The sequence below is a fragment of the Lichenostomus cassidix genome, chromosome 9 (genome assembly GCF_008360975.1).
Source record: "Lichenostomus cassidix isolate B80296 chromosome 9, HeHo_3.0, whole genome shotgun sequence".
Classification (NCBI taxonomy): Eukaryota; Metazoa; Chordata; class Aves; order Passeriformes; family Meliphagidae; genus Lichenostomus; species Lichenostomus cassidix.
This window is the reverse complement of record NC_139490.1, coordinates 15,491,619-15,504,996: the sequence shown is the minus strand read 5'-3', so window position 1 is coordinate 15,504,996 and position 13,378 is coordinate 15,491,619. Positions and strand designations below refer to the sequence as shown.

The window sequence follows — 13,378 nt, the reverse complement described above, 5'->3', positions numbered from 1 at the left end:
TGCTTTTTTATTGTGCTAAGTGTGTTGGTTTTGCTTAGCCCAGAACATCAGCAAGGTATCTTTAGCATCTAAGAGAAATTTAGACTTGTCAAACCACAGCACTAAGTATAGATACTTATGAGAGATTTAGCTAACACCACGAAATTGTTGCTATACAAAGTTCTTACCCAACAGAATTTTGCTGTAAAAAGTGAGGTAATTTTTTTCGAAATGGTTTCAATCTCTGAAGTGAAAAATGAGGTTCACACACATGTTCCCCTTGGCATATTAGAAAGTCGTTTAAGTGTTCATGTGCAGAACTTCTTCCATTTGTCTCTACATGTCATTTAGCTTAGTTGGTTTGAAATTCTATTATGAATATATCTTTATATTACATGAACGAACAAATCCATTCCAAAAAAACTGGTACCAGTTTAAAGTTAAGGATATAAAGCAGGGAAGTTCTTACCAAGTTCAGATAAAAATGTATGTTAACATTGTGTGACCATGAATTGCATATCTGTACGTTAAACACAAAGTCCTGCTTCTGTGAAGTGTTATGTTTTCCTGTGATCATAAATGTTTAGAACCTTTCTTCTGCACCTCACTCTGAAAGCAGCACATAACCAGTAATACAAGGCCTGTGTCCCCAGTTGGGCATTTTGATTCAATAGTTATTCCCAGAGCAAGGTTCCCATTACAAATGTTTAATGGAGCTTATTCATCAACTGCACTGCCTGTAGTGTAACTGTTGTCTCCTACTGGGTCCTTTGAGACCCAGTCTCTCTGTGTTGGGTGTTATTGACCAAGCTGTTTATTATTTAAGTTACAGGTGTATTTCTTTATAATTGAAAGTCCAAATGAAATTATTTTCATCCTGTGCTAGGTATTCAACTGGTAGGCAAAATGCTGTGAATTCTGATAGCATACATGGCTGTTAACAGGAGTCTTCTAAGGTAGGAATGTCTGGCTGCCTTCCAGTTTACAAGTGACTACACAATGTTTCAGGGTTTTGGGAACTGACATTTTCCTTCATCTCATCATCTCCTATTTCTGCTCTATGTTGTCTATACTTATTGAAGGCTTAATAATTTGGTTTTGCTGTACTGGTCCAGCAATCACTAAAAAAACACTAAGTTCTTCGTGGTCTTTGATAATTTTAATGAATTCATGTTTGATGCTTAGAATGCATGAAAAACTTTTAGTATACAGATTGCAATTGTGAGACTGGTATTTTGTTTTGATAGCAATGTTTAGGAGTGAGGGGACCTCATTCTCCAGGACCTTGTACGCTCCATGGTGATTTGAGTTGTGCAACATGAGGAATATGCTGCCAGGGTCACGTATCTACTAACCTTGTCTAGCTGGAATTCCTGACTCTGCTAATCTAGCTAAGTGTCTTAATACAGGTGCATCAGGAAAAAAAATATTTTCTTTCAATAGCTTTTCTCACAGTGGGAACTTTTTCCTATAAAGCTCTGCTCTCAGATCCTCTGCTTGTGCAAGTTAGGATAAATTTTCAAAACTGTAACTGTATCCAAGCTAGAAACTTTAGCTACCGCCATAGTGTTCTTCATAAAGTGCAGCATTTAACATATGTGCAGCAGACCTACCCCAACACAAGTCTGTAGTGTAAATAAATGTTAGAGCAAAACTTCCCACTTCTTGTAACCACAAAGTTTACTCCCACCTTTATTAGATGCAACAGAAAACATGTAGTAGGGAACATGAGTGAAATGGGCCTTTTGAAGTTTTAAGCACTATATTAAAATCAACTGTTGGAGCAGGGTTATTCTGTGTGCTCAGTTGTGATTTATAGATGCAGCTGGGATGTGTAAAGTGATTGCTTTGCACTGAGACAACCCAGGAAGAATTCAGAAATCTCCATGTGTCAGCAGCCCTTGAAAATTCATAATCAAGACTTAAAGGAGCTGCCTCACTGATACGTAATTTTTAATAAGTGTTGGCATTTAAGAGAAATTACAGAAAATTGGAAATTAGCTGATAAGTCACTTCCACTTAGAAAGGACCACTGTGACAGCCTCCATATTTTTCAGCTGCTCAGGATATCATTAATGAGAAGAAAGATGGAAAAGAAGAAAAAAGTGGCATCACAGAAAAATAGATACTATCCATTAAGTCTTGTTCCATGTATTGGTAGAGTTCTAATTTAGTGATTCTGTACGTTAGGAGATAAAAACCTATTGGCAGGATAGGTGAGATGCTGATAAGTATCAAGTTTAAATGAAAAATCAGTTTTCAATTTTTAAAAATTAGTCTGATCAGCTGTTAGAACAACCAGTGAAGGAAAGTGACAGCTTCATCACCCACTTGAGAGAAGACACCTGGGCTATTTTTACTGTCCAGCGTAATTAATGGGTATCACTTGCACTGCTTTTAATTAATTTAAAAATACCTCATGTTGCACAGTCATCTTTCATTTATGTTAACCAGGATGTACTTTGGGCATCAGTGGAGTTCACCCATTAAATTAAAGACAAATCAGACCAAAAGTGCAAACTTAAGCCCCACTGCAGCCACATTACTATATTCCTATACAATACATTTATTTTCATCTCAGCTTTCATCTGAATGTCTTTATTACTCATCCTGTGTAGTCTTGGTCTGAAATATACTTAAAGAATATGGTGCTTGTTTCCTGCAGCAACACACTTTGCTGCCTCTCTGTCCTGGGCGCAGTATTTGTAATCAAATATGTATTTTGAAATCATGGGTGAGATACTCTGATCTTCTCTGGATCTAGAAAAATAAAGAAATACTCTGATTGTTCTGTCATCATATATGTCATTCCAAAAAATAGATCAATGGAGAAATAATGGATTATCCTCACTTTGACTCATTTAGTCTATTCTCCACCTTCCTGCCTTTAAACCATTCCCCGTAGGATTGTGTTTCCCCACCAATGTGAGGAACAGGACGCAGAGCCTGTGCTATTGACAGAATAGGAAGCATTGCTTGCTCTTCTCCTTACCTTAAGACTTTGTCACATCTTTTGGCATATTCAGGTTTGGTAACATCCTTAAATATGTTTTCTGAAATTCTTCATATAAGCAGTGCTACTGGCAAAGTGCTGAGAGCTGTGTAAGATTCTCCTCAAATGAAGTTACCACCAATGCAGTGGTTGGAGTAACACTGACATGCTCAATCTACATTAACCTTTGTATAGGTGGCAACATAGACTGTAGCATGTTATTTCTTCCTTCTTTCTTTGTCATTTCTTTGAGGAATTATGTGAAGGAGAGGACTAGCTAAGTATATAGAATACTAGCTAAGTAGATGGTTAAGTTACTCTCTGAATCACAAGCAGGAAGAGGTCAGAGCCTCATTGAATCCAATCCATAGTGTGAAAAGGGCTATTCAGTGTTATAAATAAGGTTGCACCCACTGAACAAAACATTAACCACTGCAGCAAATGTGCTTCAACATGTACAACTGGAATTACGTAACTCTTTAATATAACACTGTAACTATCACTAAAAACACTTTGGAGAAGAGCTGCTCTATAAATTACTCCAAGTGTTGTGGGGTTTTGATTTTGGTTCATTGGTGAATTGATTTGATTTGGTATTCCTATAATGATCTGACTCTATCCTTTGACCTAGATTTTAGATCAAAAATCTACTTCACCTAAATATTTGAAAGAAATGTGGATTATTATTATTGTTTTTATGAAAATCACAAAAACGGTGCAGTAAACCTGTGGCTTTGGTTAATACACTTATGTAGGTGTTATTGTGAGAATTTTAAATAAATTATTAATAACTAATATTCAATTTCCTTATCTTATTACCTGGCAACATCGTATTGGTTTTTTATGATTCTTTGATAAAGGAGCTGCAGGCATCTTGCAAGGATGTGAAAGCATCCAGCAGTATAAGTGAGCAATGATTTTTTGGTTCAAAGCTCCTTTACAGAAGGTGTAATCTAATCTTACGTAAAAAATCATATGCCAAAACATTTAGTATTATCCAGCTAACTGACTGTGTAATGTAAAATCATCTTTGGTCTTTTCAGTTTAGTTTAAAGTGATATGTGTACAGAAAAAGACCTAAATAGATCTGAAAGCTTACTAATGGCAAATTAAACACATTCTGACTTCTTGAAGAGAAAAGGCTCTCTTTCTTTCAGTAGTTTATTAACTTAAATTAACTGTGTAGTGTCATAAGTTTCTACATGCTCATGCATTTACCTTCATACTGGATTGGCTTTGATTATAAGATAAAAGAAAAAGGTTTCTTCTGTATCTGTACACATCAAGTCTTCTGCAGATTATACCTATTACAGAAGAGCAATTTAATTTGCTGATTTCTCTACATGTCCTGAAAACTGTGCTTGCATACAAATCCTGTAAAGAATCTGCTTCTAGTTTGCTTTCACAGGCAGAAATAAGGTACAACTCCATGAAGTCTATAGAATTATAATGGTATATATCTGTCTATACATCTTGCCTTGAGCAGGTACCTTTTTTATATTGCCTAGCAGACCTCTACCAATAATCTGTTCTGAAGAGAATGCTTTGGGATGGAAGGCACTGTCGTTGAATAAGGACAAGAAAATCAGATGTCTTACAAATATTTCCAATTTTATTTGGAGATATATGTCACTTTATCCTCTTGTATTGATGTTAAAAGGCTTAAAATATCTGTCATATAACTGACTTGATGAATTTAGATTATCCAGTACCAGACTGATCAATCTCACCAAGAAGAAATCAGGATACTGTTTGTTGTTAATTCTGCATTAGTGTTTATTCTTGTGTCTCTGGTGATATAATCATGTTGATTAATATAATAGTAAATGTAGCAGAATAAGATGGTTTCTGTTTTACATGATACCTTTGTTTTCCAAATTTCTGATGCAGTACCACTTGAATTCTAGCTGTCAGATCAGGGTAGGAGTGTGTCTTCTTTAAATATAAGAAAGAATAAATTATTTAATGCTTGCAACTCTTTAAAAATCTAGCTTGAGACATCAAGTAATCACCCATTGATTAATCTATAAATCAGAGGCAGACACAATAATTTCTTAGGGGATCTCACTTGCCTCTCTCCAAACAGCTCAGTCAGAAAAAGAATTGTATTATGAAGTTTGTATTTTTGTTTTTCAGAACTGTGTATGCAAAGGTAAAAGTCCCTGCTTCTGTGATAGCATGAAAGGCAGTAAGGTAAGAACAGATATGTTTTCCTTTTTTAATATTAGCCTATATACTTGGAAATTGTTAATACATTACTTCAGTTGATCCAGTGAATGAATTTAGTCTGTGATGGTATTTTGCCAACAGAGCCTACAGAGAATGATTACCTTCAAAAGTTCTGTTAACTTTGGGGATATTGTTTAACTAAGACTTTTCAATTTAATTTTTTTAATGCAGTAGTGTGTTTACAGTGTTGTATGATGTTTGAACACCAACAGAACAACTGTCTGAAGCACCAAGTCCCTTTCACTGACTCCTAACAAATGTCATTACCTTGGCAGCAGCTCTCCTATTACACATTTCATAATGCCATCGAGAGTGGTATGTTCACGACTTCCCTCTTTCCATCTCTGGACCCTGCCCACCCCCCTTTTCCAGTTCCTGAAGAAAAGATACACACCCTGGCATCAAACAGACAAATCTGTTTTGTAGGTCAAGCAGGGGATGAGTTTCTAGGTCCTAATCACAAACACCTTGCCAGCATTGAAGGAACAGCAAATCCATCAGCAGTAACAGAGCCACAGCTCTGCCTGTTGCCAATAGCAGCTTGGCAGAGGCTCTGAGCGGCTTTTACACAAACCTGAATTAAACAAATGCCAAAAATTCTTTGAAATTCCTGCTTGCAGTTGGAAAAACAACTGATTCACAAATGAAAGGGGCATTATTGAAGAAGTCATGGTTGCAGTTCAGGCGAGCCATGAACACAAAAGTTGCCATGCTAAACCTTATCAACACATTCCAGGCATCTAGAAAGATCTAGGATTACGATTAGTCCCACTGATTGGTCCCATCTGCTTTTAGGAAGCTTCATTTTGGTGTTCGAGAAAATTTATCTCAAAGTAAATATGTTCATTTTTAAATAGATATTATTAATAGGGAAAGGAGAATACTGATATTTTCAGTAAAATCTCCGTGTTTATTTTTCATGTTATCAGTTGGCCTAACCTGACTTTGTCCTGAACAGTGAAATTGAGACCAGTTGAAAAACTAGAAAAAAATAAGCTGCCCAGTAAAAGAGAAATATTAATAAGAATGAACACCCACAACTTGTCTTCATCAGTTCCATGTTAAATAACTGAGCAATTTGTAGGTAAGAGTTAATCATTGTTTACATTAATGAAGCTTTTCATGCAGCTATGGAAAATCAGGACAATGACATTAATCAACAAGTTTTGATAATTATTCAGTGTTTAGAATTCTCCAACCTGAAAATCCATTGATCTTGTTGATCTGCTAAGAAGAAAGTGGCTAAAACTGCCTTTTCTGTAGAGGGGGCAGTGAAGCTGTCAGGAGAGCACAGTGCTGCCCTGGATTCAGACAGCACTGCGTGGCTTTTGCCATGGGAAGCAGGTCCAGGACATTGGTTTTCCTGTGAGCTAGTACCACACCCCCTCCAGCGGCACATTCTGGGATAGCATTAGTCCTTCTGCCTTGTGACAGTGGTGCATGAAATAAACTATTTTTTATAAAAAGCTATGCCGATTTATTATATAGATCTCACAGACACTTCATAATGCAGCTCTTATCTTCATGTGTGTTAAAACATTATGGGATTACATTCTATCCTGAAAAATATATATATAATTTTTATTACTGTTTTTTTATTTCATTCAGAAGATATTTAAAATCTGGTGAGTTTGTGGGATTTTGAGGAGTGAGAATTGGTGCAGGGACAAGCCAAAGTATTTTGGCATCCCAAAGACATCTCTTGGATCCTATCTTGTACATCAAATTGGACATTCAAACTTCTGCACAGCAAAATTTCACATGCTTTCTTTGTAAAACTTTGTATAAAGCAATAGGAAGATTGAGAGAATTGATAAATCCATTCTCTCTCTCCCACATCATGCTGTGATGTAAAAGGTCTTGAATAGGCAGCTCTTCACTGGTGTAAAATATAGCATGTTAAATTGCCTCTGGCTAAAGAGCTGAAACATCTTTCCCATGGGCTTCTAGGCTTGAAGCACTTTATTTAAATCAAGTTAAGAATTGCATCTTCATTATATTTAACTAAAAAACTGAAGATGTCCCTTCCACTGTAGCTTAGCCTCCTATATTCTGTTTGCAAATCTTCAAATTTCTATTTCCTTTACATAGTTTATTTGAACTTGATCTTAAAAAAAACCACATGAAAAAGTAATTGGGTGTCTTAATCTCTGAGATTCAGAAAAATTTAAAATAGTTGTCATTTAAAGCAAGGGTTCTTTATTCTGTCTGAATGGTTTTACTGCATTTGACTCCCACTGTTTTTTTATTCTTGTGTTTCATGAAGAGATATTGATGGTTTGGAACTGACTTTACTGTACGGCAGCAGCCATGAAGTTTCCCAGTTTGTGTTGCTAAACATAATGCAGAAATATTAACACGGAATACGTATCAGCTGCTTTCTCCAACTTTTCATGCTGTCAGCTAACTTTTGTTCTCTGCAAAATCCTGAGTACTAGCTTATGTTCTAGCTTATGTTCTGATAATTCAGCCATACTTAGGAGCATGTGGTGCCATGGGGTCGAGGCAGCACAGAGATGCTCCACAGAAACAGGTCAGTGTGGTCAAGGACAATGTCACAATGCCACAACAGCGGAAAGCTAAGAGGTACTGAAAGCAATGAATGCCTTAGAAATAAGCTATCAAAAGGAGAATTCATGGATATTTTAAGGGCTTAATTATCTTAATGTTTACAGGGTGAAAAAGGCTTTCCTGGTGTTCCAGGTCCACCTGGTCAAAGAGGCTTTCCTGGTCCAGAAGGGCCTCCAGGGCCACAGGGACCAAAGGTAGGTATGTATGTGAGACTGAGAGATACAGATGGAAAAAATATTGTGTTTGACTGTCAAAGTTATCTATGACTGTGTGGAGAATTCTGTTTTACAAAACCAAGCCAAACCCAACCCTGTTGGTCACCAGCTGCAGTGGTTATTTCTGACTGCATCAGTGTAGAGCTGATATGACTGTGGGCTTTTGTGGCCAGTTGTCCATTGGCTGATGCTAAAACATATGGACTGAACTGCCAGAGGCAATGAAAATAGGTCTAGACAGATTTTTGCAACATAGCCTCAGTTTTTGTCTTAACATCTATTAACATCTTGACATTTGTTGCTGAAAAGAAAGGAAACAAGCTACTACTGAGAGAAATATGAAAAATAGATTTAAGAAAATTTGAAGGTAAAGATGGTTTTTAAGAAAAATCTTGGTCTATTTAGGACTATCTTGGTCTATCGTGGTCTAAGAAAAATCTGGGTATATCTTGGTTGCCTGTAGTATGGAGAGAGTGGCTTCAGTGACTTGAGCTTTCTGTGTTTCCTGTATGCCTAAACTGAGGCTGAATATGAATTTTCAATAACTCCTGCATGAGTAGGGAAAAAAAAGTGTGTTAAAAACATTTTATTTATATTTGTCTTGAGGAACAGTAATCTTGTTGTTTGCCATAAATTGGCTCTGGTGAATAAATTATTTCTGTGTTAATATGATGTGAACTCAGCCACAGTATATATCAGGAAGGTGCTGCCACAATCACATTATATCTAGGACCTGCACTAATGTGGCTGCAGCACTTAACTATGCCTTTAAACAAATGGGTTTTATATTTTTCATTTGTTTAATTATTGCATTATTCTGTCATATCTTATTTTTACAATACTTTCTGACTGGAAGTGATACTCATAGTACATTTGATACATGTTGATCCTTTATCTGAACTCACTGAAGCCTTTTATCTGAACTCATTGAAGTGTTTAGTACAGCGTTTCCCTTTTAATAAGTGATAATGACTTCTGCAAGAATGGCAAAAAGTAAGGATAATTTATCTAGCAAGAAGACCTCTGTTAGCCTGAATGCCATCTGTTGTAGTGTGTGCCACTTAGTCTCTCCTGTTCAATGCCTCTACATTATCTTAAATGGAACATGGCCCAGGATTTCAGAAGCTACACTGTTCTTCACATTTCCCTTTTCCTTTCTGGGAACAGCAAAATTTTCTTGTTAGCAGTAAAGCTCTAAGGATCTTGAAAGAATTCCAGCAGGTTCTGTCGAGACTCTGCAGTGTCACTGTGGCATTCCTTGCTGTCTTCTTTCAGCCTTGCTCTCCTATCCTGTTTAGCCCCCTTTCAGCTTGCTCTTGCTCTTCCTTTCCGTGCTCAACAGCGCAGGTTAGAGTACATACATCTGATCATTACATGGGCATCACCCATATCTGGAAGCCTTCCAGCTATTTCCTCACAGGGAAGCACTTCCAGGTCTCACAGTTTGTCCAAATCCATGGCAATTGCTTTCTCAACATGCAATTGTTTTTTTGACCTATGATGAGATATATGTTTTTTCACTGTGAGGGTAGGAGGGTGGTGAGGCACTGAACAGGATCCACACCCCATGGAAGTGTTCAAGGCCAAGCTGGATGAGGCTTTGACCTGTTCTAGTGGAAGGGGTCCCTGCCCATGTTGGGAGGGTTGGAATTGGATGATCTTTAAGGTCCCTTCCAACTTGAACCATTCTGTGATTCTATGATACATCCCCTGTAAACACTCAAAGGGAGGGCAAGACACCACAGCTTAAGCAACTTGTATTAAATGCTCGTTTCCTTTATTGACTGTAACAGGCTATTTATTTATTTATTTATTTATCTAACTGTTTTTGTGTGCACATATTGGCACTGATATTGAAAATATTGCATGTCCTGTTATGCTTTTTCTCAATTCTGTTCAAAAACATTGCTTTCCCTTTGTGATCTAGGGTTCTCCAGGGCTTACAGGCTTAGTTGGACCCAAAGGTACACGAGTAAGTGTTTGTATTTTAAACAAACTTACATGTATTAAATGTCGTGCTAATTGCTAACATGGTTCAATCCTTTGGGAAAATAAAAGCAAAACATTATGTATGATTTCAAAGTATGGTTAAAGTTTATGACACAGTTTGTGCACAAGTGTTACCGATTTTTAGAACTCTTGCCCTTTTTGCTACACCTTACATACAAATTATTGCTGTATATATTTAATATTTGAGTGTGCAATGAGAAAGTCGGACTAGAATATAATGAAGAGTTGTTTGGGGGTTTTTTAGTGGGCAAAACCAGTGTGTGTTTTCAGCGTGTAACCATTGTGCTTGGTTCACGGAGGAGTTAAGGAAGTAATGATCTTTTAATAGAATCATACTTGCATTCATTCTTATTACGAATGTGATCAAAGAAAAACTGCCTAATGAGCTTTTGTTAAATATTCGTAATGTTATTTCTCTGGTTTTATATTATTAGGGACTCCCAGGAATACCTGGATTTTCAGGTCCTCCAGGCCTTCCAGTAAGTAAAAATGAAACTGATTTAACCATTTCTCTCTTACTACAGTCTTCAGTGCACAATTATCCTCAGCTCAATGTGCTCACTCTAGTCTCAACATCAACATTGTCTCTGTCAATTGGCCTAGAGATAAAAATCTTGGCATCAGCAATTCTTACTCATTGTAATGATTTAAGAACACATTGTAATCTGTCAAGTCTTGTGAAACACTGCTCCAACATAAACTCTTTCAGTGTTTCTGTAGGGCAATATGAATGTGCAAAAACAAAGCTTGTGTCAATTTTGTGCTTCTTTTTAGGGTGAACCGGGAACTGTTGGTCCTCCTGGGCTGCCGGGTGTTCCAGGATGCAACGGCACAAAGGTACAAACTGAGCTGAGTGTTCTGGAGATTGTGTTTGGCTGTGCTTGGGAATGGCCAAAAACTGTTCTAAATTTCCCCCAATATACAACAACTTTGACTTCTTTTGGTTTGTGACTTTATCAGCTAGAAAAAACTTGAATCATGAGACAAGAGGAAGGAAAAGGGCTGCCTTTTTGTGCAAAATAGATACTTAAATAATACATGCTAATGGCCTCTGCTAAAAGATAAGAATAATGTTTGATATTTTGACAGATAAAACTTTTTTCATAAAATCCAGATCTAATCAGTTTTGTCCAACTTGTCCTTTTGTTGCAATGGGTTATAAAGGAAGTTGTTAATTAATTGTATATTGCCAGTATCTAGCTTGCAGTTGGAAATTCATAAATCCTGAGAGTAATTAAGAGAAAAGGCTTAATGTTCAGTTACAGATTTACCAGGTTTTCTTTGCTCTATGGACATTCTGAAAGAGGAAGTCAGAATAATGCCTACTACAGAAAATCGTACATTTCTAGTGAAACAGTGAACTAATCTGAACTGTCTAGGATAGAAGTCAAGCTTCATAAAATGGGATGATCCTCTTCTAGCAAAATACAATGGTAATGCACTCTCAGTGTGATAACATTAAAAACTGCTGTAATCACATTTGCCAAAATCAGGCCAAATAATAAACCATAATATGCATTAACAATCACTGTTACTACTTTCAGGGTGACCAAGGATTTCCAGGTCCTCGGGGTCAAAGAGGTGCTCCAGGCCTTCCAGTAGGTGTCTGTGAGATTCATAATTGTGTGCATTCCTACCAGATAAAGCCAGTCCTTGAAGGAGTGTAAAGCCTTATGTTAGCTTATACTGACAACAGTTGAAATATATAGGTATCCCTATTTTATTAGTATGAAAACTGTGTGATAAGGAGACCAAAGTTAAAAGTAATGCGTTATTGTCTGCGTGTTGGGCTCAACGTTTTAGTTAATGAGTGCATGAAAATTCATTGACTGGAGTTAGCTCTCCTGGGATACTCATGAAAATTTACCATTTACATCTCCAAAGGCATCCAAGGTATATTTAATAGATTGCAGTTTCAGTTCATGCCTAAATATCTTTGAGAAAAAAATGGCTTAATTAAGTCAACAAGAACCAGGAATTAAACTCAGAACTTCTTACTTTGGGTGCATTGCTTTAATCCTAGGATTTGGGTTTTTTCACTGTAGAAATGTGTTTGAATGAGAAACTTTTAAACAAATGGAAAAGGAATGCTGTCTGTCAAGTTCCAGTGGCTTCAAATCTAGTAACTTCTAAACATGACCTTTATTTTACCGGCTCTGCTGATTTTATTTATTTATTCATTTATTAATATCAGGCTTCAAAGCTGTCCTGCCTTCACTTGTACAGTTGTACCTGTGAGGCTGACTATTTTTTAACAATGTGCCCTTTCTTCTTAAATTGAAGTCTGGCACAGTAGATGTGAACCTGGCTATGCACCTTCTTCATGACAATAAATCACCTGAAGAGCATCAAGCTTAGAGAATATTTAGATTGTGTTCTTTCAGCACTGTCTCTTTTACTTTTCTGTTTTAATATGATTGTTCCTCTTCCTAGGGTATTCCTGGTATCAAAGGAGAGAAGGTCAGTTATTTGCTTCATATTACATGAAGTATTGATTGGTTATCAACAATTTGTGTGTATGGTTGTTGCTGGAAAAGAGCTCTTAATATCTCTATTAATGGGAAACAAAAGGTTTACCTTCCAGAAGAAGCAACCACAAAGTTTGTCCTAGTAGCATTCACCTGAAGTTGCAAAATAGTCTATAATTTTTGTTCCCTCAAACTTCTGTTACTGCATGTCGTGAATTTAACACTTTCAAGCGCTCAAAGAACTAAGCTACTCCCCCAAACAGTTTGTGAATTCATGTGGAAATCTGCAGATGCACTAGAGAGTATTTTAAAGGGATAAAAAGTAACAAAATTAAATTGAAGGCAAGGACTGTGCATGAGTAATGTAGGTATATCTGAAAAGAAGATTGCTCCTAACAGAGAGCTGAAATGCCTGCAAAAGGTATATTTTGTTTAATAAAATCCTTTTTAAAGGTAGAGCTATCCATAATGGACAGTTTCCATTATTATGCAATTCTGATGTTGCTTATTTTCCTATAAACTGTATGAAAAGATTTGCTGCTCTACAGAGTTCTACAGAATAACTTTTTATGTTTCTTTTTATCTAATTTTCCAGGGGTACCCTGCAGACGGATATAGCCAAGAGAATGGTGAAAAAGGTGATCCTGGATTACCAGGAATGCCTGGTCTCCAGGTAAATCAAAATTAAGACAGTGAGATATATATATATATAACATGTATAAACACATTATATGTAACATGAGGATGTATTAAAATTATTTTTTATTTTACATAATTTAAGTACATTATTTATTTAATATAGATACAGTGTTTTTTACAATTATGTCACTGATTTCTAAACCAATACCAATCAGTTTACAGGCCAGTCAGGTTGAAGAAAAACAGTACTTCAGATATGGAGGAAAACTGGTCAC

The 13,378-nt window shown here is 36.5% G+C and overlaps 1 protein-coding gene across 2 annotated transcripts in view; it reads left to right on the top strand.

Annotated features, from left to right (window-relative positions):
• COL4A3 (collagen type IV alpha 3 chain) overlaps nt 1-13,378 on the top strand; it is a 55,869-nt gene that overhangs the window by 5,807 nt on the left and 36,684 nt on the right. For both annotated transcript variants that reach the window (XM_085069611.1, XM_085069610.1), the window contains exons 2-9: nt 5,108-5,164; nt 7,876-7,965; nt 9,914-9,958; nt 10,431-10,475; nt 10,771-10,833; nt 11,541-11,594; nt 12,430-12,456; nt 13,060-13,137. In XM_085069611.1, coding sequence (XP_084925737.1) covers nt 5,108-5,164; nt 7,876-7,965; nt 9,914-9,958; nt 10,431-10,475; nt 10,771-10,833; nt 11,541-11,594; nt 12,430-12,456; nt 13,060-13,137 — 459 coding nt within the window. The remainder of the gene's footprint in view (nt 1-5,107; nt 5,165-7,875; nt 7,966-9,913; nt 9,959-10,430; nt 10,476-10,770; nt 10,834-11,540; nt 11,595-12,429; nt 12,457-13,059; nt 13,138-13,378) is intronic.